Genomic DNA, 21,581 nt, shown 5'->3' with positions numbered 1-21,581 from the left:
GTCGACCTGATTCTGAGCATGCGTGGATTTTTAACCGATGGTTGTGCCTACTAACGATCGGTTTTGACCTATCGGTTAGGAATCCCATGTGTGTACGAGGAAACCTATCGTGTGTACGAGGCCTTACTGTTCCATACAATCGTTTCAGGGGTTTTTCCTTGAAGAGTTGTCCACAGAAATGTTTGCACGAAACACAAAGTCTCTTTCAAGGTTTTTATTGAACAAAGTTCTCCAACAGAGGGGTAGAGGGATGGGGAAAGACTCAGGTACCTTTGCTTTGCGGATCACGGGTACAACTTAGATCAAGAGGATTAACTCAGCTCCACTCTGGATTTCAGCAACTACCAGATAGGCCTACTCTCACTGGCCTAGCAGCTGGCGCGAAGCTCATCAAAGTCTCTGCCACAGACTTAATAAGTGTTGTCAGGCCGTCCCACGATCTTCTGCCACAAGATCGCGTAACCACTCACACACTTTGCACAGTTCCAATAAAGTACACAACTCACGGTGCCAAGGATCTTTCAGCCGGGCTGGCAGCACAGTGAGGTAAATTTGGCAGGGTAAGTCAAAAATAAAGCACTTTAAGTTATGCAAGGCAAGGTGTTGACAATGAGTAAAATCTCAAATAACTTAAACACACTATAGACAAACAGGTGAGAACATGGTGGGACATTACCACATTGGAACAATATGTTAAAGAGGGTATCAACCCAAAAAGACTGAGTTGGGATATAGCACCCAACGATGGTTTGGATAGTCAAGAAACCACAGAGGAATGGTATAATTTTTTTTTTAACACTAATGAACAAAGATTATAAATAAAATACAAACTTTAGGAGAACAACTTAACTCTATATTGAACACGTCTGAATACAAAGACAAAATGGCACAAATACAAGAATATATCATATATATAAAAAATTCCACCGGGACACCAATGATTATAAACAAGGCTTGGTGTATAAATTGTAGGAAAAAATAGAAGAAATGCCACAGTCTGGGGAATCTTCCCCAGAAAGAGAGAACATAGCATACACTCAAACTCTCACACCCAACAACCAAGTAAGGGGAGGAAAGGATCTTGTAGGAGGTAATAGGTATGAATTGAGAGACACTTCACAACAACGTAATAGACCACAATATGAGAATAATACACCACGTTATAATATGCCTACAAACAACAGATATGAATCCATCACACCTCACACCCCACCACCACCCCCCCCCCCCCTCCACCCTTCAGAGGAGACCCCTGTTACCAAAGACCTATAAACATAACAGGTACCCACTTTATTATGGAGGGGATATTTGGGAGAGGGGCCATGGCAGACCTCCCTGGAGAGGACAGAGGGGGAGAGGAGGATATTGAGGTCCACCCAGGTGTTCCACAAATTATTGGAGACCGAGAGGAGGGTACAGAGGTTACCCCCCACAAAAGTATACAGGGGAAAGATACCAACCACAATACAATGGAGAAGGAAGAGCAAAGGCAGTATAGGAGGCCAGAAAAAGAAAAATAGAAGTTTAGATGGAGGAATTTTTAACTTTAGTAGTATACAATTTAATGATGAGGAACTCAAAGTCTTGGAATTGGGTCTGAAATATGCTCCACCCAAGAATATTAATACATTTAGAACCTTCATAGATTTACCTAAGTTCATTAGAAGAGTAAATATTAAGAAACATTTTGCTATGAAAGCTCAGGATATTACTGACACAGATTCACTGTTTGAACAAAGTGGACTGAGGAATAAGTCCACATGTAACCCTAGGCACGGTAACAATCAATGTCTTGATGTGTTTAAATTATGGTTGAACAAGACATAGAAGAGACCCATATCCATCCCATTAGGGGTAATAAAGAATCCAACAGGGCCTTAAGCAATTAGAAAAAAATAAAGATATTATTATAAGACCAGTGGATAAGGGGGGGGGGGGGATAGTGGTATTAAATAAAATGGATTATAAGAACGAACTAAACTGCCTAATAGAGGACAAAGAAACATACAATAAACTAAGAGGATACCCTGTGAATAAATTAAAAGCCACCTTAACTAAAAATAAATAAAAAAAAGCCCAAGAAAAAGGCATATTGGACAAAAAGGAAGCCCAATATCTAATCCCGACAGCACCTAAGACCCCTATTAAATATCAGGTTCCCAAGATACACAAAAACATCCAGAAACCCCCAGGATGCCCCATCATTAATGGGGTAGATTCTCTATTCTCCAGAGTTGGGGAGTACTTGGGTCTTTACTTACAGCCCATTGCTCAACAATTTCCATCCTATACAAAAGATAGTAGGGATCTCATTAATTTCATCAAGGATATCCTGACCAAAGATCACACGTTCTTAGCAAGTATAGATGTTGATTCATTATACACTAATATCAGACAAAAAGATGCAACTTTGGCTATTAAATGGGTGTTGGAAACTAAAACAACGTTACATAACACACAAAAAGACTTCATGTTGGATCTATTGCAATTGGTGATGGAAAATAATTACTTTTGGCATGACAAACAATACTACAAACAAATAAGGGGAGTCGCCATGGGAGCAAACATTTAAATGGGAGTCAGAGGAAATATTTGGAAGAAACATCCCAGGATTAAAAAAAAATACAACAGATACATTGACGACATTTTCCTAATTTGGGAAGGCAGTGAGAAGTCTTTGAAAGAATTTTTACAACATATTAACATTAACAAATATAACATTTCCAATATGTTGATTAATAGATTTGAACAAAAGGCATACAGATAACAACAACTTATCAAAACACAACAAAAAGTAGGATTAATGGACAGGAAGCAATTCCTTATCCCTAAACCAAAAAAGGAAGGAAAATACAATATGACCTTTTGTACAGAATTGAATAGACAACATAAACACATAGAAAAAATCATTTAAACACATTGGCCAATTCTACTTTGAGATCTGGTCCTGGCTAAGGCTTTAACATCACGCCCAAAGTTTATCTACAAACCCCCCCGCCCCCCCATTTTGAAGGACAAAATTGACAAAAGTATCCTTGACCCCCCCAAAGTCACTTTCCTTGATCAAACAGGCTTCTTTAAATGTGGTAGATGTTTAGTATGTAGAACATGCAAAGGAGATAAGAAAAAAATCACTTTAAATCTAGATCTTCAATATATGAAATTATCAAATTTATAACCTGTGGCACCACTCACGTACCTCTTAGAATGTGAATGTGGTCTCTCCAATATGTGGGTAGGACAACAAGAGAACGTAGACCCCTTTCACACTGAAGCGTTTTTACAGCGTTTTATGGTTAAAAATAGCGCTATTAAAACGCTCTACATGCATCTCAATGGACCCTTTCACACTGAGTCCTGCAAGCAGCATCTTTGGAGCAGCTTTTGGGCACTGAAAAAAAAAAACGCTCCAAAAACGCCCCTCTTCATTTAAATGAATTGAAAGTGCTGTAAAAACGCCTTAAACTTTCACACTGAGGCGTTGCACTGGCAGGGCATTGAGAAAAGTCCTGCAAGCAGCATCTTTGGAGCAGCTTTTGGGCACTGAAAAAAACGCTCCAAAAACTCCCCTCTCTATTGAAATCAATTGAAAGCGCTGTAAAAATGCCTTACCCTTTCACACTGAGGCACTTCAAAAACGCAGCGTGAATGCGGCCGGCGTAAGCGCGCCTAATTCAAATTAGGCTGAGGGGGCCTGTTTTATGGTAATGGAGGGTGACTTGACGTGTACATATCCCAGTGTGCATTGCGGCAAAGTACGCGGGAAAGGACGTATTGGTTTCGACGTGTACGTAAATTACGTCCAGCCCTATTCACGGACGACTTACGCAAACCACGTAACATTTTCAAATTTCGACGCGGGAACGACGGCCATACTTAACATTACTAGTCCAACTATTTGATGGAATAACTTTACGCTTGAAAATGCCTTACGTAAACGGCATATCTATACTGCGACAGGCGCGCGTACGTTCGTGAATAGGCGTATCTATTGATTTACATATTCTACGCCGAGCGCAATGGAAGCGCTACCTAGAGGCCAGACTAAATATTGCACCCTAAGATACGTCGGCGCAAGCCGTCGTATCTTAGATAGGTTTAAGTGTATCTCTGTTTGAGAATACACTTAAACTGAGGATGACGCAGATTCCGAGTTAGGTCGGTGTATCCAACGCCGGCCTAACTCTATGTGAATCTAGCTATTAGAGTATAAAAGACTGCCAATTACAGACTCCATAAGCTTCTGATGACGCCCAGTGAGAGGGGAAAAACACGCCAAGCTAAGGAAAATCTGTGAAGGTTGTATGCCAAGGCAGCAATTTTGCATGACTTTGCATGAAAGATTTTTGATGTAAGTGTAATATTTTTTGAACCTTTTAACCACTTTAGCCCTGGACCATTTGGCTGCCCAAAGACCAGCGCACTTTTTGCGATTCGGCACTGCGTCGCTTTAACTGACAATTGCTCGGTCGTGCGATGTGGCTCCCAAACAAAATTGACGGCCTTTTTTTTCCACAAATAGAGCTTTCTTTTGGTGGTATTTGATCACCTCTGCAGTTTTTATTTTTTGTGCTATAAACAAAAATAGATTTTCGAATTTTGAAAAAAAGCTATATTTTTAACTTTTTGCTATAATAAATATCCCCCAAAAATATATAAAAAAAACTTTTTTTCCCCCCTCAGTTTAGGCCGATGCGTATTCTTCTACATATTTTTGGTAAAAAAAAATCGTAATAAGCGTTTTTATGGCATTTTTATAAAAAAAAAATTCACTAGTAATGGCGGTGATCAGCGATTTTTATTGTGACTGCGACATTATGGCAGACACATCGGACACTGGTTACTGTAAAAATAATACTGGCAGTGAAGGGGTTAACCAGTAGGGGGCGCTGAAGGAGTTAAGTGTGTCCTAGGGATGTGTTCTAACTGTGGCTACGTGTGACATGACACTGATCACCGCTCCCGATCACAGGGAGCTGTGATCAGTGTCCTATCACTAAGAAGAATTGGGAAATGCTTGTTTACATCAGCATTGACCCGACGCTTCCATCTCAAACTTGATTCAGAGCATGCGTGGAATTTTGTGTGTCGGAATTGTCCACACACGATCGGAATTTACGAGAACGGATTTTGTTGTCGGAAAATTTGAGAATCAGCTCTCAAATTTTTGCTGACAGAAATTCCTAGAGCTTGGGTTTTGCAGATTCCTCTGTGCTTGTTGCCTACATCACCAAACACATACAAACTTCCAAGATATATTTGAATCCTACTTACTGACTTATTTTTACACCGGAAGTTTTGTGTGCAAAAGGCAGCAAGAAGCCTGCAATAGGTGTGCTTGGAAATTCTTCTATTGCATCATAAATGAATGTTCTAAAATCACCAGTCTACCAGCAGTACAAAGTGGGATGGCCTGGTGGGCAGTCAGTCTGTGCGCCCTGTAAGCATTTCAAGGTTCCATTTTCAGTTGTGATTGGAATGTCCCTTAAAGCAAGACTTTAATGAACTGTAAAGTATATGTTGATCTACTATAAACTGGCTGTGAGCCATTTCATAAGATTACTGTCAGTTTTTAATACACTTGTACAAAGTTTTATGTTCCAAGCTAACTGTGAGCGTTTGCCAAGAAATAGATGTACACATTTAACTCCAAAACCACTAGTCATGGTGTAAAAAGTTATGTTGCAGGCATGTACGTGTATTCTATCCTAAAAAAAAAAATATTCTAAAATCAAGAACTGAAAACAAGAATGGCACACCTTTCCATCAAAACCACATCACAAGTACTTTAACACAACTGCAACCACACATTTCTCACTGGTCACCACTGTACCTACACACTTCTCCGCTCAACAACATTGCACTTACATACTTTTCCACTGGTCACCACTGTACCTACACACTTCACTGACCAACACAACAACCACTCACTTCTCCACCTACTAACTATACAACCACACACTTCTCAACTGACCAACACTGCAACCACAAACTTCTCTACTGGTCCCCAGTCACCATTTCACCTACACACTTCTCCGCTTAACCAACATTGCACCCACACACTTTCCACTGGTCACCACTACAATCACACACTTCTTCACTAACCAACAACACGGCAACACACTTCTCTGCTGGTCACAACTTCACCTACACACTTCTCCACTCACCAACATTGCACCCACACACTTCTCTACTGGTCACACTGCACCTACACACTTCTCCACGCACCAACATTGAACTCACACACTTTTCCACTGCTCACCACTGTACTTACACATTTCAACATGGCAACCCCACACTTCTCTACTGGTCACCACTAGACATGTGCAGACTGGAATATTTTGTTTTGTTTTTTCGTTTTAGTTTGGAAAATAAATGTATTTAGTTACTCCCGAAAATCGTTTTGATTTATTTTGTTTTTTTCTTTGGGGAATAGCTTTCGTCCGAAAATCCAATAATACTTGGCTTCTGTCAAATGGTCAAAAGAATATTCGCCGGAACGTCGAATCTTTGTTGGTTTCTGTCTAATGGTCAAAAAAATCAAAAAAGTCGAATCGTAAATTTCTGTTCGAATATTCCGCCTACAAGAATTCTAATGTTGTATGACTAGTAATAATGTCGAATCTATTCTCTATAATGTCGAATCTATTTTCTCATAAATCGAAATCTATTCTCTGTAATGTCGAATCTATTATTTCTATAGTGTCGAATCTTTTCTCTATAATGTCGAATCTTTTCCCTATAATGTCGAATCTCTCTATATGGAATTTTTACCGCAACGAAAACGAAAATAAAGCATTTTTTATGTCGGATCTTTTGGTTTTCGATTCTTGCACTTTCGTTATCGTTTGTTAAAACGATAACGAAAAAACCTGATTTTCGGACGAAAATGCATTCTAACGGAAACGAATGCACATGTCTAGTCACCACAACATCCACACAATTCAACACAGGCCAACACTGCAACCACATACTTCTCCACTGATCACCACTGTACGTACACCCTTCTCGACTCACCAACATTGCACCCACACACTTCCCCACTGGTCACCACTACACCCACACACTTCTCTGCTGGTCACAACATTTCACACACACACACACACACACACACACACACACACACACACACTTTTCCACTGGTCACCACTGTACCTACATACTTCTCCACTGACCAACACTAAAACCACACACTTCTCTACTGGTCTCCACTGCACCTACACACTTCTCCACTCACCAACATTGCACCACACACTTCTCCACTGGTCACCACTACACCCACACACTTCAACACTGACCAACACTGTAACCACACACTTCTCTACTGGCCACCACTACATCCACACACTTCTCCACTCTCCAACATTGCATCCACACACTTCTCTACTGATCATTGCTACACCCATACACTTCTCTCCCGACCAACACTGCACCACACACTTCTCCACTGAACAACACTGCACCCACATACACTGTATGTTCACACTTCTCGACTCACCAACATTGCACCCACACACTCTCCACTGTTCACCACTGCACCTGCACACTTCTCTACTTACCAACATTGCACCCACACACTTCTCTACTGGTCACCACTACATCCACACACTTCTCCACTGACCAACACTGCAACCACACCCTTCTCTACTGGTCACCACTGCACCTGCACACTTCTCCACTCTCCAACATTGCATCCACACACTTCTCTACTGATCATTGCTACACCCATACACTTCTCTCCCGACCAACACTGCACCACACACTTCTCCACTGAACAACACTGCACCCACATACTTTTATCCCTGATCACACTTCCACCCACACATCTCTCCAGTGGCCTCTGCTGCACTCACACTCTACTTATATTGCACTCACACCCTTCTTCACTGTCTGCCACTGCACCCACACAATTCTGTAGTGACCACCACTGCACCCTAAAAATATATATTCAAATTGTGCAGTGCTACACTTTACAAAAATCTATTATCCACTTATAAATATGTGATTAACCCCCTCGTGTTAGAAGATAGCACATTTATTTTGTGATGTTTATGTGAATAATGTGTGGTGTTTTCTGGGGCGGTAGTGGGGGGCTTATTCACACATGTATTTTTAAGTGGTTTACACTCTGAGGGATTTTTGTAAAGTGTAGAAGACGCATTTTTATGTTAACTACTGCACCCTTCCTCTTCTTTACTGACCAACACCGCACCCACACACTTTTCCACTGACCATCACTGCACCCACACACTTCTCTAGTGACCAACAGTGCACCCACACTTTTCTACACTGATCAAAATTGCACATACACTTCACCAACCTCCACTGCACCCAAACACATCTACGTTGACTGCCACGGCACCCACGCACATCACCAGTGACTGTCACTGCACCTACTCTCTTCTACACTACACTGCACCCATATGCTTCTCCATTGACTTCCACTGCACCCAAATATTTCTCCAATGCCCAACAGTGCATCCACACACTTCTCCGCTAAATAGTACTGCATGCACACACTTCCCTACTGAAATCTGCTGCATCCACACACTTTTGCACTAACCACCACTGCATCCGCACACTTCTCCACAGACCTACACTGCATCCACACACATTTCTCCCTGATCAAAGTTGCTCCCACACTTCTGTCCACCACAATCATACTCTTTTTACACTGATCAACACTGCACCCACACGCTTCTATACTCACCGCTACTGCACCCACACAACTCTCCAGTGACCCACACTGCACCCACGCATTTCCCCTCTAACCACCACTGCACCCAAACACTTCTCTAGTGACCAACACTGCCCTCACACACTTTAACAATGTAAGTAGGCACACTCAGGTGTCTTAGCCCAAAGACTATTACCAAATTATTCAATAAAAGTCCCAGGAAAGTCCATTAGGTAATGTGGCAGAGCCCATTCACATGGGCAAGCTAATCTTGAAGCTATAGTAAAAAGCTCTGTATGCAAACAAGGAAACAACATAAGGAGGGAAGCACCTCTAAGTGTAGCATGGATTATAATTGTATTAAAGAAATGCCAAAGAACCACTCACAATTAAAATTTATGTAAAACCTCATCAGAAGTTGGCACTGTGCCCACTCACTACTTCACTGACCAACCCTGCACCACCTACTTTACTCCCTGGTCACAGCTGCACCCACACTTCTTCACTTATGAATGCTGTACCTGGGCACTTCTCTATAAACCAATGCTACTACAGCCAATTCTCCACTTTATGTTGTATGACATACCACTGTTGCACTATGCTACGCATTCCATTACATTCCTGAGACTGCTAAACTCTGTACAGTGCAGTGTACAGTTATTAAAAAAAATATATAGGAACTTGGAATTTCATTCAATGCAAAACTCATTCAATGAGCAGGCATTCTTTTGTAAGCACATATAAACAAAAGTATACTTGGGAAAGAAATCATTTTTCAGAGTACACGTCAAAACATATCTGGAATCAATAACAGTCATGACAACAAACCCCTTAGGACTTCAGGGATAATGTCAACCAGAAAGGAAAGTCTTAAGGAATTAATGGATGACCTACCTCTTCTTCACAAAGGTCCATTCTGCAGATCTTGCCAATAATTGCTCCTGCTATAATAATTCCTGTTTCCATAATCTCTGGGGTTGCCACTTTTGCTCTAAGCTTATCCTGTAAATGAAAGTCAGTTCTCAATTTTTATACTTACACCACAGAATATATTATTTTTTGTATACGAAAGCAATCAAAAGCTGTTATATGTTACAGTGTGTTATCCATAGGTAGTTGTAATAAAAAGAAATATAATGCTACATGCTACAACATTTCTCCCACCTGTCTGGACATTCCGTACCTTCATTAAAGCGGAGTTCCAACCACAATTAGCATTTTTTAAATGTATGTCCTTTCATCCTGCGTTTTTATAATATAAATCTGGTCACTTACTATTTTACAATCCGCCGCCGATCCGCATAGATATTCAAAAAAGATAGTTTATAAAACTATATCTACACCGTTGTCATTTTGCTTGTGTGCATTGTGAAGCCTACAGGCACTTACTTCCTGGAAGTCTTGGATGGGGAGTGATAATTGGACAGCGCACTGCATCATGGGAAATGATGACACACATTTCCCAGGAGCATTAGAGGGAGATGATGTCAGAATCCTAGGTGGTTTTAAAGGCAGATTTCGTGGGACCGCATAGCAACAGGCATTTCCAGATGAGTAAAAAAAAAAAGTTTTCTTTTTTTTTTTCTTTTTTAGTCGTAAGCTACAGTTTAAAGCAAAATTGTTTTTTTGATGGAACCTCCACTTTAAAGCTGAACTACAGAAAAATAAACACAAAGGGCCAGATTCAGGTACATTGGCGTATCTTTGTGCCGGCGTAGCGCATCTCATATGCGCTACGCCGACGTAACATTGAGAGGCAAGCTGAGTATTCACAAAGCACTTGCTCCCATATTTACGCCAGCCTAACGTAAATAGCACAGCATAAGCCCGCCTAATTCAAAGTGGGCAGGTAATGGGCGTGTTGTATTAAAATGAATCGTGACCCCATGTAAATGAATGGCCGTACGAACGGCGCTTGCGCGCGCATGCTCAGAATCACGTCGCATATACTCCCCAAGATACGCCGGCTCAATGCCTACGACGTGAATGTAACCTATGCCCAGCCCCATTCACATACGACTTACGTAAATGACGTAAAATACGACGGCTGTTCCGACGTTTCCGACGTCCATACCTTAACATGACTTACCCCTGCTTTATGAGGGGTAAACTTACGCCGGACGTACGCCTTACGTAAACGGCGTAGATTACTGCGATGGGCGTAAATACGTTTGTGAATCGGGGTATCTTGCTCATTTACATATTCAACGCGTAAATCAATGGAAGCTCCCATTGCGGCCAGCGTAAATATGCGCCCAAGATACGACGGCGTAGGAGACTTACATCGGTCGTATCAAGCCAAAATTCAGGCGTATCTTGTTTCCTGAATCAGGCGCATCAGGCGCATCCTAGAACTTACGCGGCGTATCACCATATAAGTCGGCGGAAGTTCTCTCTGAATCTGGCCCAAAATCAAAGCAGCTATGTATATTAATTTAAAACCATAGCATGTTTTTTAAATGTGTCTGGTGTAAGTACCTGAATTTACTTTGATTATACTGTATATTTTTCCTGTAATCTCCAAAACTGGGAGAGGGAGGGTCAGACTCAGCAGTAAAACCAATTAGGTTTTTCTGTATTTCAGTGTGCTGACAGGGAACATACTGCCAGTAGAAGAGACCAAAGTGAGCAGAGGGATGGTTTCTTCAATATACTGCTGTTTCTGCATTACTCAATCAGCAGGCTGAGGGTGTGCTAGACTAACCTATGCTGCTAAATCCATTGGCCCAGATTCAGGTAGATTCGCGCAATATTTGCGTGGGCAAAGAGCAAAAATTTTTCTCTGCGCCCACGCAAATATTGCGCTTTGCCTGCGATTCACGGAGCAATTGCTCCGTAAATTGCGTGGGGGCTATGCTAATTAGCCCTGCGTAAGGGCGCCTAATGTAAATGATCCCGCCAGGGGCGGGAATCATTTAAATTAGGCGCGCTCCCGCGCCGAGCGAACAGAGCATGCTCCGTCGGGAAACTTTCCCGACGTGCATTGCGGCAAATGACGTCGCAAGGACGTCATTTGCTTCTAAGTGAACGTGAATGGCGTCCAGCGCCATTCACGGTTCACTTACGTAAACGACGTAAAATTTGAACGTCGCGAGCGGGAAGCGCAGCTATACTTTAGCATTGGTTGCGCCTGCTATTAGCAGGAGCAGCCTTATGCTAAAGTCGCCGTACGGAAACTCCGTACCTTGCGTGCGCAGGGCCCCGCGCAACTTTTGTGAATCGGTGGTAGTATGCAATTTGCATACTATACGCCGATCACAATGGCCGCGCCCCCTAGCGGCCAACGCAAGAATGCAGCCTGGGATGTGAAGGCATAAGGAGGCTTATGTCTGTCACATCCTAGGCTGCAGTCGGTGTAACGAGGTTCCTGAATCAGGAGCACTCGTTACACCGGAGCAAGTAAGCCCTTGCGCCGCGCAACCTATGGTTGCGCGGGCGCAAGTGCTTCTTGAATCTGGCCCATTATGTCCAGCTCCTGTATGTGCTTTCTGGCAGGGGTGCTTGGCTAAACAGGATTAGCAGTCCTTCAGCATGTAAAACAGTGCACACATACACATATGTCAGTTGCCTATACACCTTTTTGCACAAAGTTTACTTTATATTACTTTTAATATAGGCTGGGTTTGCCACAAATGTGGGTGTGGTTGTTGTGGTCAGTTAAAAAAAATGATCGAGTCCAACGCGGTGACGTAAAACACAACGGCGTGCAGAGAAAAATGAAGTTCAATGCTTCCAAGCATGCGTCGACTTGATTCTGAGCATGCGCGGGTTTTTAACCAATGCTTTTGCGTACTAACCATCGGTTTTGACCTATCGGTTAGGCGTCCATCGGTTGAATTTTAAAGCAAGTTCTAAATTTTTGGACCGAAGGATAACTGACCGATGGGGCCCACACACGGTCGGTTTGGACCGATGAAACGGTCCTTCAGTCCGTTTTCATCGGTCTTGACTGATCTTGTCTACGCGGCCTTAGGGTTATACTGCCATCTACAGAATAAATAGCCACTGGGCACATAGAAACGGCAGGCCTTCCCCCTTGGAACACACCCACTTAACACCTGCACAGTTGTAGCAAACAGTATGATAGAAAATGAGGGGAGCGAGCTGTGTCCCTCAAAGGTTGCTAAGAAAAGGATATTATCATAAGTACAAAAATCACATTTTCCTTATCATCCACTGAGGCAGAGATGTATTATGGCCTAGGCCGACAAGGCCCAGGCCTAGGGTGGCACTTTTTGTGGGGGGCAGCGAAAAAGCCCACCCTGTCCTCCTGTGCTCATCCCACCCTGTCCCCCTGTCCTCATCCCACCCTGTCCCCCTGTGCTGATCCCACCCTGTCCCCCTGTGCTGATCCCACCCTGTCCCCCTGTCCTCATCCCACCCTGTCCCCCTGTGCTCATCCCACCCTTTCCCCCTGTGCTCATCCCACCCTGTCCCCCTGTGCTCATCCCACCCTGCCCCCCTGTGCTCATCCCACCCTGTCCCCCTGTCCTCATCCCACCCTCCCTCTGTCCTCATCCCATGAAAATGACAGGACGGGTCTTAAAAAGGAAGGGGTGCATCATATATAAAGTAGGGGGTGCGCGAGTTTCACCAGGCCTAGGGCAGCACAAAACCTAAATACACCCCTGCACTGAGGTACACAGTTTCATGATAATTAAGCAACCTAGGGACATCTAAAAACAGTCCAAACTGAGAGGCAGACATGCCAAAACATACACAGGTGAACCAGCCCAACAAGAGCAAAAACAGAACAAAAGGCAACCAAGGTCGTTAATAATCCCTTGCATAACCTTTTGGTCAAAACTGGTATTTGCAAAGGCAGACGCATCAGTCTTGTCAACCATTTGTAAAGAAGACTCGGTTATAGCTGTGCAGATTTGAAACATAGAGGCCTGATGATGAAAAGCCTAAGAAATACTCACTTCCCTGGTGGGGTGAGCTTTAATGGGAAAAAGAAACAATTTATTTCTAAACTCATAAGGGCAGATCCACAAAGGAAGTACGCCGGCGTATCTACTGATACGCTGGCGTACTTTCAAATTTCCCACGTCGTATCTTTGTTTTGAATCCTCAAAACAAGATACGACGGCATCTGGGTTAGATCCGACAGGCGTACGTCTTTGTACGCCTTCGGATCATAGATGCAATTCTTCGGCGTCCGCTGGGTGGCGTTCCCGTCGTAATCCGCGTCGAGTATGCAAATTAGCTATTTCCGACGATCCACGAACGTACAGGTGGCCGTCGCATTCTTTTACGTCGTTTCAGTTTGGCTTTTTTTGGCGTATAGTTAAAGCTGCTATTTGGTGGCGTACGCAATGTTAAGTATGGCCGTCGTTCCCGTGTCGAATTTGAAAATATTTTTTTTTGTTTGCGTAAGTCGTCCGTGAATGGGGCTGGACTTAATTTACGTCCACGTCAAAACAATGACGTTCTTGCGACGTCATTTAGCGCAATGCATGGTGGGAAATTTAGGGACGGCGCATGCGTAGTTCGTTCGGTGCGGGGACGTGGTTCATTTAAATGAAACACACCCCCTACTCGCCGATTTGAATTACGTGCCGTTACGCCGCGAGAGATACACTACGCCGCTGTAACTTACGGCGCAAATTCTTTCTGGATTCAAAGCTTTGAAAAGTACGTTACAGCGGCGTAGCGTATCTTAAATGCGCTGCGCCCATGCAATTGTACGTGAATCTGCCCCATAGTATTGCACAATAACAAGTCTAATCTATCTACAGCCAACAGTGTATCCAGGAGCCAGAGAACCTCTTTTAGGACCTTCTGAAGTTACAAAAAGATAACATTTCTGCCTAAAAAAGCAGTGTCAGAAAGGTAAACCCTGATTGCCCTCAACATATCCCAGGAATTGAGAGAAATCCTAGAGGTGAGCTGATGCCAGACACAGGGAGGGCAATACAATAACTTCATGAAGTGAAAAGCAGAAACCACTTTGGGTAAAAAGAAGGTCCTTGGTTCTAAAACAACCTTGTCTATGTGTAACAACAAATGGGGCCTCCTAAAGGACAATGCTGATTACCCATAAACCCTTCTTACCAAAGTGATGGCCACAGGAAATACTAACTTATGGGATAGCAATGTCAAAGATATTTCCCAAATAGATTCAAAAGAAATTCTTCATACCACCGAAAATACTAGATTTAAATCCCACACTTGGATCACAGGGAGCAGCATTTGAAACCCCTTTTATAAAAGTACATGTCAAAGAATAATTAGCAAGAGGACATTGAAAAAGAGGGGACAGTGCAGACTCATGACCTTTGAAGATGCTAAAGACTAATGCCGCGTACAGACGGTCGTTTTTTGAGATGAAAAAAAACGACGTTTTAAAAAACGTCATTTAAAATGATCGTGTGTGGGCAAAACGTCGTTTTATGTCTTCAAAAAAACGACCAAAAAAAAATTCGAACATGCTCGAATTTTTTGTGTCGTTTTTCAAAACGTCGTTTTTGTTTCACAGAAATTGACCGTGTGTAGCAAAAAACGACTTATAAAACGACGTTTTTAAACCCGCGCATGCCCAGAAGCTAGTTATGAAGTGAGCTTCAATGGAAAAAAGTGGTGAAACGTAACCTCGCTTTGCTAGAGCATTGTGAAAAAACGATGGTGTGTAGGCAACTTCGTTTTTGAAAATGATGTTTCAAAAACGTCGTTTTATTTCATGATTTAAAACTTCGTTTTTTTTCATCACAAAAAACGACCGTCTGTATGCGGCATAAGGGCCAGATCCACGTACATCGGCGCATGTTTACGTCCGGCGTAGCGTATCTCAGATACACTACGCCGCCATAACTTACAGCGTATTTCCCGTATCCACAGAGAATTTGCGCCATAAGTTACGGCGGCGTAGTGTAACTGTGTCGGCGTAAGGGCGTGCAATTCAAATCACTAAGTTGTGGGCGTGTTTTATGTTAATACGTCTTGACCCAACGTAAATGAAGTTTTTTTTTTAACGGTGCATGCGCCGTCCGTGGGGGTATCCCAGTGTGCATGCTCCAAATTAACACGCAACAAGCCAATGCTTTCGACGTGAACCTAATTCTACGCAAAGCCCTATTCGCGAACGTTTTACGCAAACGACGTAAAATTCGACGCTGGCCCGACGTCCATACTTAACATTGAGTATGCCTCATATAGCAGGGGTAACGTTACACCGAAAAAAGCCTTACGGAAACGGCGTAAAAAAATGCGCCGCCCGGACGTACGTTTGTGGATTGGCGTATCTAGCTAATTTGCATACTCGAGGCGGAAATCGACGGAAGCGCCACCTAGCAGCCAGCGTAAATATGCACCTTAGATCCGACGGCGTACTAAGACGTACGCCAGTCGGATCTAGCCCAGCTTCAGGCGTATCTTGTTTTGTGGATACAAAACAAAGATACGCCGGAGCAACCTAGAAGTTACGCGGCGTATCAATAGATACGCCGTCGTAACTTCTTCGTGGATCTGGCCCTAACTGGTGGTATACCCCCAAATGGAAGGGAAAAAAATAACAAAGCCCACTAAAAAATCCCCAGACACTTACACCAGTATAAATAAATCTTCTAGGTTTGATGGGGAATCTTGCTGGAAGAAGACAGGCCTATTATTACCAGGTAAGAATTACAGAATCCCAAAAATATGTACAGTGGAACCTCAGATTGCGAGTAACGCGGTTAACGAGAGTTTCGCAATACGAGCACTGTATTTTAAAATATCCTAACTTGGTTTGCGAGTGTTGTCTCACAAAACGAGCAGGATTCAGACCAAAGCGGTGTTCAGTACCGCGTTTGGCCTGAAGTGGGGGGGTGCCGGAGCCAGAAAGGAGTCTTTCCGAGGTTTACCGAGGTCAGCCGAACTGTCCTCGGGCCTTTCCAGCCATTTCCAAGGCTCTCTGGCGCCCCTCACCTCTGGCCGCATGTGGTATTGCATGCCATTGAAGTCAATGCAGAACAAATTATTTTCGTTTCCATTGACTTCAGTGGGGAAACTCGCTTTGATATGCTAGTTCTTTGGATTACGAGAATTCTCCTGGAATGGATTATGCTCGTAATCCGAGGTTCCGCTGTATATTTCAGAACCTTGTTTCAACAGCCAGGTAGTCAAAGCCACTGAAAATTAGGGGGGAAAACTGGTCCATGGGATAACAGATCTGACTGATCGGGTAGAGGCAACGGAGCTTCAGCTAACAGATGATGTCCTGGATCCTAAGATTTCTAGTCACAGTACTTTGCATATGCCAGCTGGTCACAGTGCCAGTGGCCTCCTACTGAATATGTGCTGGCTGGACACAGTTCAGTATCTTCTAGTAGCCTCTGCTGAGCATGTACTGGCCGGACTGCTAGCACCTCTACCGCTGTGCACAGGGCACACTCCTGAAGGTAAAAAGAAGCATCAGAATGGGGGTAAACTTTCTTGGTTGAGCTTAACCACTAGCCGACCAGCCACCGCAGTTTTACGACGGCAAGTCGGCACAGCTGCGCGAAATCACGTAATATAATATAATTTCGCATTACAGCCACTAGGGGCGCTCGCTATAAAAATGCCAATGTTTTTGTTTTTTTCAAAATTGTCGCTATATTTTTGTTTATAGCGCAAAAAATAAAAACCACAGAGGTGATCAAATACCACCAAAAGAAAGCTCTATCTGTGGGAAAAAAAGGACGCCAATTTTGTTTGGGAGTCACGTCGCACAACCGCGCAATTGTCAGTTAAAACAACGCAGTACCGAATCACAAAAAGTGGCCTGGTCATTGACCAGCAAAATGGTCCGGGGCTGAAGTGGTTAATGTAAAGAGCAGTTTTACCTTCAGGGTTTATTACAAACTGAACTGTGGCAAACCATCAGTGATTTATTACATTGCTTGGAGTACTTGCTAAAAAGTTTGATACCATCGATCCTAGCACTCGCAAACAGCTTTGCAGGGAAGATGGATGTTGGGATTGAAGTTGCTAAGCCTGAATCAGCAGTTGCATCAGTATCTTCTGATTCTCAAGATATCTTTAAAACATGTCTGCGCTACTGTATAAGGATTATTTTGGGACTAAACACCCCCATCCCATTAGAAAATACCTAGGGCCAGATCCACAGACGAAGTACGCCGCTGTATCTACGCGTCGTATCGTTGTTTTGAATCCTCAAAACAACATACGACGGCTTCTGGGTTAGATCCGACAGGTGTACGTCTTCGTACGCCTTCGGATCTAAGATGCAATACTTTGGCGTCCGCTGGGTGGCGGTTGCCGCGTCGGGTATGCAAATTAGTGATTTACGACGATCCACGAAAGTCGTCTGTAGGCGGCTTTTTCCGGCGTATAGTTAAAGCTGGTATTTTGCGGCGTATAGATAGAATTGCCATGTTAAGTATGGCCGTCGTTCCCGCGTCGAAATTTGAATTTTTTTTTCTTTTGCGTAAGTCGTCCGTGAATAGGGATGGACGTAACTCACGTCTAAGTTAAAAAAATTACGTCCTAGCGACGTCATTTAGCGCAATGCACGGCGGGAAATTTCGGGATGACGCATGCGCAGTTCATTCGGCTCGGGGACGCGCTTCATTTAAAAGAAACCTGCCCCCAACCCGCCCAATTTCAAATCCGCCGCCAGAAATACACTACGCCGCCGTAACTTAAGGCGCGAACTCGCTGAGGATTCGAATATACACCAGGTAAGGTACGGCGGCGTAGTGTATCTCTGATACGCTACGCCGATGCAATTGTATGTGGATCTGGCCCCTAGTGATTAGTCTATCAACTCGTGACCTCTGTGTATTAATGTGTTGGTTGCTTAGCCGTAAACTATGATCAATCAGAAATATTGATATAATCATACTAGCAACATTAAAGTAGTGGTCAACAAAGTATAAACAAACATTTCATTATTTTAAACCCCCTTACACACGGGCTGAATGTCGGCCAACATTGTGCCTGTTAAAAAAAAACAGCCGACATTCGGCCCGTTTGTATGGCACCCTGTCCAACAGAACGCCCGTTTGGCTGGCTTCTGTCAGAGGAGCATGCCGGAAAATCAGCAGCCGATCGGCTACTGATCAGCGCTCTTAGCCAATGGCAGAGAGTGCTGATCAGACTGTTCTGGTGGAGGAGCCGTCCCCCTGTCAGAACACAACAGCTCAGTGCGGGAGATCTTTGTACTGATGTCGGGTCATTAGTACAGTGGCTCCGACTGGAGCTGAGTTATTTTTTTCGTTCTACTGGTAGATCAGGCTGGATATTGGAAATCTTCTCTCCAGTTAGACAATGAGGGGCAGATCCACAAAGATCTGCCCCGGCGCACCATATCTAAGATACGCTACGCCGCCGTACCTTACTGCAGTTTGGTTCGAATCCATAAAGATTTTGCGCCGTAAGTTACGGCGGCGTAGTCTATCTCTCGCGGCGTAACGGCTCCTAATTCAAATCGGCGAGTAGGGGGGCGTATTTCATTTAAATGAAGCGCGTCCCCGCGCCGAACGAACTGCGTCCCTAAATTTCCCGCCGTGCATTGCGCTAAATGACGTCGCAAGGACGTCATTGTTTTGACGTGGACGTAAATTACGTCCATCCCGATTCACGGACGACTTACGCGAACTAAAAAAAAAATTCAAATTAAATGCGGGAACTACGGCCATACTTAACATAGCAGGTGTAACTATACGCCACAAAACAGCAGCTGTAACTATACGCCGAAAAAAGCCAAATAGAGACGACGTAAAAAAATGCGACGGCCGCTCGTACGTTCGTGGATCGTCGGAAATAGCTAATTTGTATACTCGACGCGGAAAACGACGTGAACGCCACCCAGCGGACGCCGAAAAATTGCATCTTAGATCCGAAGGCGTACGAAGAGGTACGCCTGTCGGATCTAACCCAGATGCCGTTGTATCTTGTTTTGAGGATTCAACACAAAGATACAACGCGGGAAATTTGAAAGTACGCCGGCGTATCAGTAGATACGCCGGCGTACTCGCTTTGTGGATCTGCCCCTGAGTGTACATGCACAGACTCTTTGCCATCCTACACGTGTCTCTCCTCAGTAGGAGCTCTGTCTGAGTTCACACTGATGGTACTAGAAACTAAACAATGGGAGATTAATTTTGCAGTTTAGTGACCTTACACAGCCTTACTTCAGAGAATACAATGTTTTTTTTTTTTATAAATTAACAAACATGTCATACTTACCTGCAGTGTGCAATGGTTTTGCACAGAGCAGCCCTAATCCTCCTATTCTAAGCTTTCCATCTGCGCTCTGTGCCCCTCCCCCTGCCAAGTGTCCCCATAGCAACCTGCTTGCTATCGGGGAACTCATGTGTGTTCGATCGCGAGCCCCGCTCTAAGTAGAGCGCTTTCACACTGAAGCAGTGCAGTTTTCCAGCAGCGCAGCACAGAGTACTGGTGGTTTTCGTATAGGTTATTTGCGGTTTGCCATAGACTTCTATTATGTCCCATGGTTTTGGTGTGCTTTCTCAAAGCAAAAAGTGAAAGAAAGTGTATCATATCCAGTAAAGCAGAGTTCAGAGGTCAGTGCTAAGTGAGGCAGAGTTCAGAGGTCAGAGCTAAGTGATGCAGAGGTTGGGGTCAGTAGTGACACAGTAGTGCAGTAGTAAGTGACCCTTTGTCTCACCTCTGTACTGCTTATCTCTGTTCTCTGTTTATTCCCTGGGACTCTGCCCATTACTCATTAATGCAGCTCTAACTCTGCTCCCCCTTCTCCTATTCCCTGATCCAGTAGGTGGAGCTAAATTACAGCTACACATAGCTCTGTCTACTGGACCAGGGAATAGGAGAAGGGGGAGAAGATCTGAAGCTGCAGTACCTTGAGTACTGTGATGAGTCCCAGGTATAAGAACAGAAGTAAGCCAATTCTATTTCTGTGTCTCCCCTGCAGCCAGGGGTGGACTGACAACTCATGGGGCCCCCGGGCAATAGGAGATTATGGGGCCCCCAGGTACTAGATTTTGGGGGCACACAGTATACACATACAGTACGCATACACAGTATACACACACACAGAATACACACACACACACACTGAAAAGGTACTGGAGAGGCAGGGCAGCTATAATCTTGGGATTTTCGACCAAAAGTATGTCAGTAAGGGACATTTCAGGGACAGATGTAAAAAAAAACGGATTTTTACATGCTGTCCCTGGTTTTGCTGAGGCAACCCTGATAGGGCCCCCTAGTGGCATGAGGCCCTCGGGCAGTGCCCGAGTGCCCGCATGGTCAGTTCACCCCTGCCTGCAGCTGTGCTGGTCACAGACATCTACGGAGGAAACGCTGTTTTTTTTTATCCCAGGGAGAGGGAGTATGACTATGATTGGCTTGTAGCACTGCCCGTACTGCCATTGCTGCCCTTTAGCACCCACACTGTCAATCACAGCCCTGCCTTCCTACTCCCTTTGCCGGAAATTACCACCAGCCCCCTCCCCAGAATAAACAGTATTTCTTCTGTAGCTGCCTGTGGGGACACAGAAGCTAATTAGTGAAGATGAGTGTCGGAATGGCTCTGGGTTTCAGCCTGGATTGGCAGGGCATTGAGATTTAACTCAGGTCTCGAGACAGTCCCGCCCAATCCAGGGCAGTTAGGAGATATGCACATGGGTCGATTAGGATGTGCCCAGGCACATACAGCATAAACAGTGTGCATGCCCTTTGCCCAGTGAATTGACAGTCCCCAGGTGATACACAGAGATAAAACAAATCCTTCTACATCTATAGATTTCTCTCTTCTCTACAGCTGTTCAAAGTGCACAATTTATACAGCTTCTCTGAGCTTTTAGAAAGCAGGGGGCATGAAGCAGAATTTACACTCTGCAGAGCTAAGGAGAGCTAAGAGCTGATTGGAGGGAAGGGACACGCCCCCTTCACATAGCACACAGGAACAGAGCTGAGGATGTCAATCTCAGGC

At 44.1% G+C, this 21,581-nt stretch overlaps 1 protein-coding gene across 1 annotated transcript in view; it reads right to left on the bottom strand.

The window, feature by feature from the left end:
- The window catches only part of LOC120910433 (microsomal triglyceride transfer protein-like), a 176,641-nt gene that overhangs the window by 63,992 nt on the left and 91,068 nt on the right, over positions 1 to 21,581 (bottom strand). Inside the window, exon 10 of the mRNA XM_040322192.1 lies at positions 9,572 to 9,679. Within this exon, the coding sequence (XP_040178126.1) occupies positions 9,572 to 9,679 (108 nt within the window). The remainder of the gene's footprint in view (positions 1 to 9,571; positions 9,680 to 21,581) is intronic.

This window comes from Rana temporaria, chromosome 8 (assembly GCF_905171775.1).
Source record: "Rana temporaria chromosome 8, aRanTem1.1, whole genome shotgun sequence".
NCBI lineage: Eukaryota > Metazoa > Chordata > Amphibia > Anura > Ranidae > Rana > Rana temporaria.
Note: the sequence above shows the minus strand (reverse complement) of the source record. Positions and strands in the feature narration are given on the sequence as shown.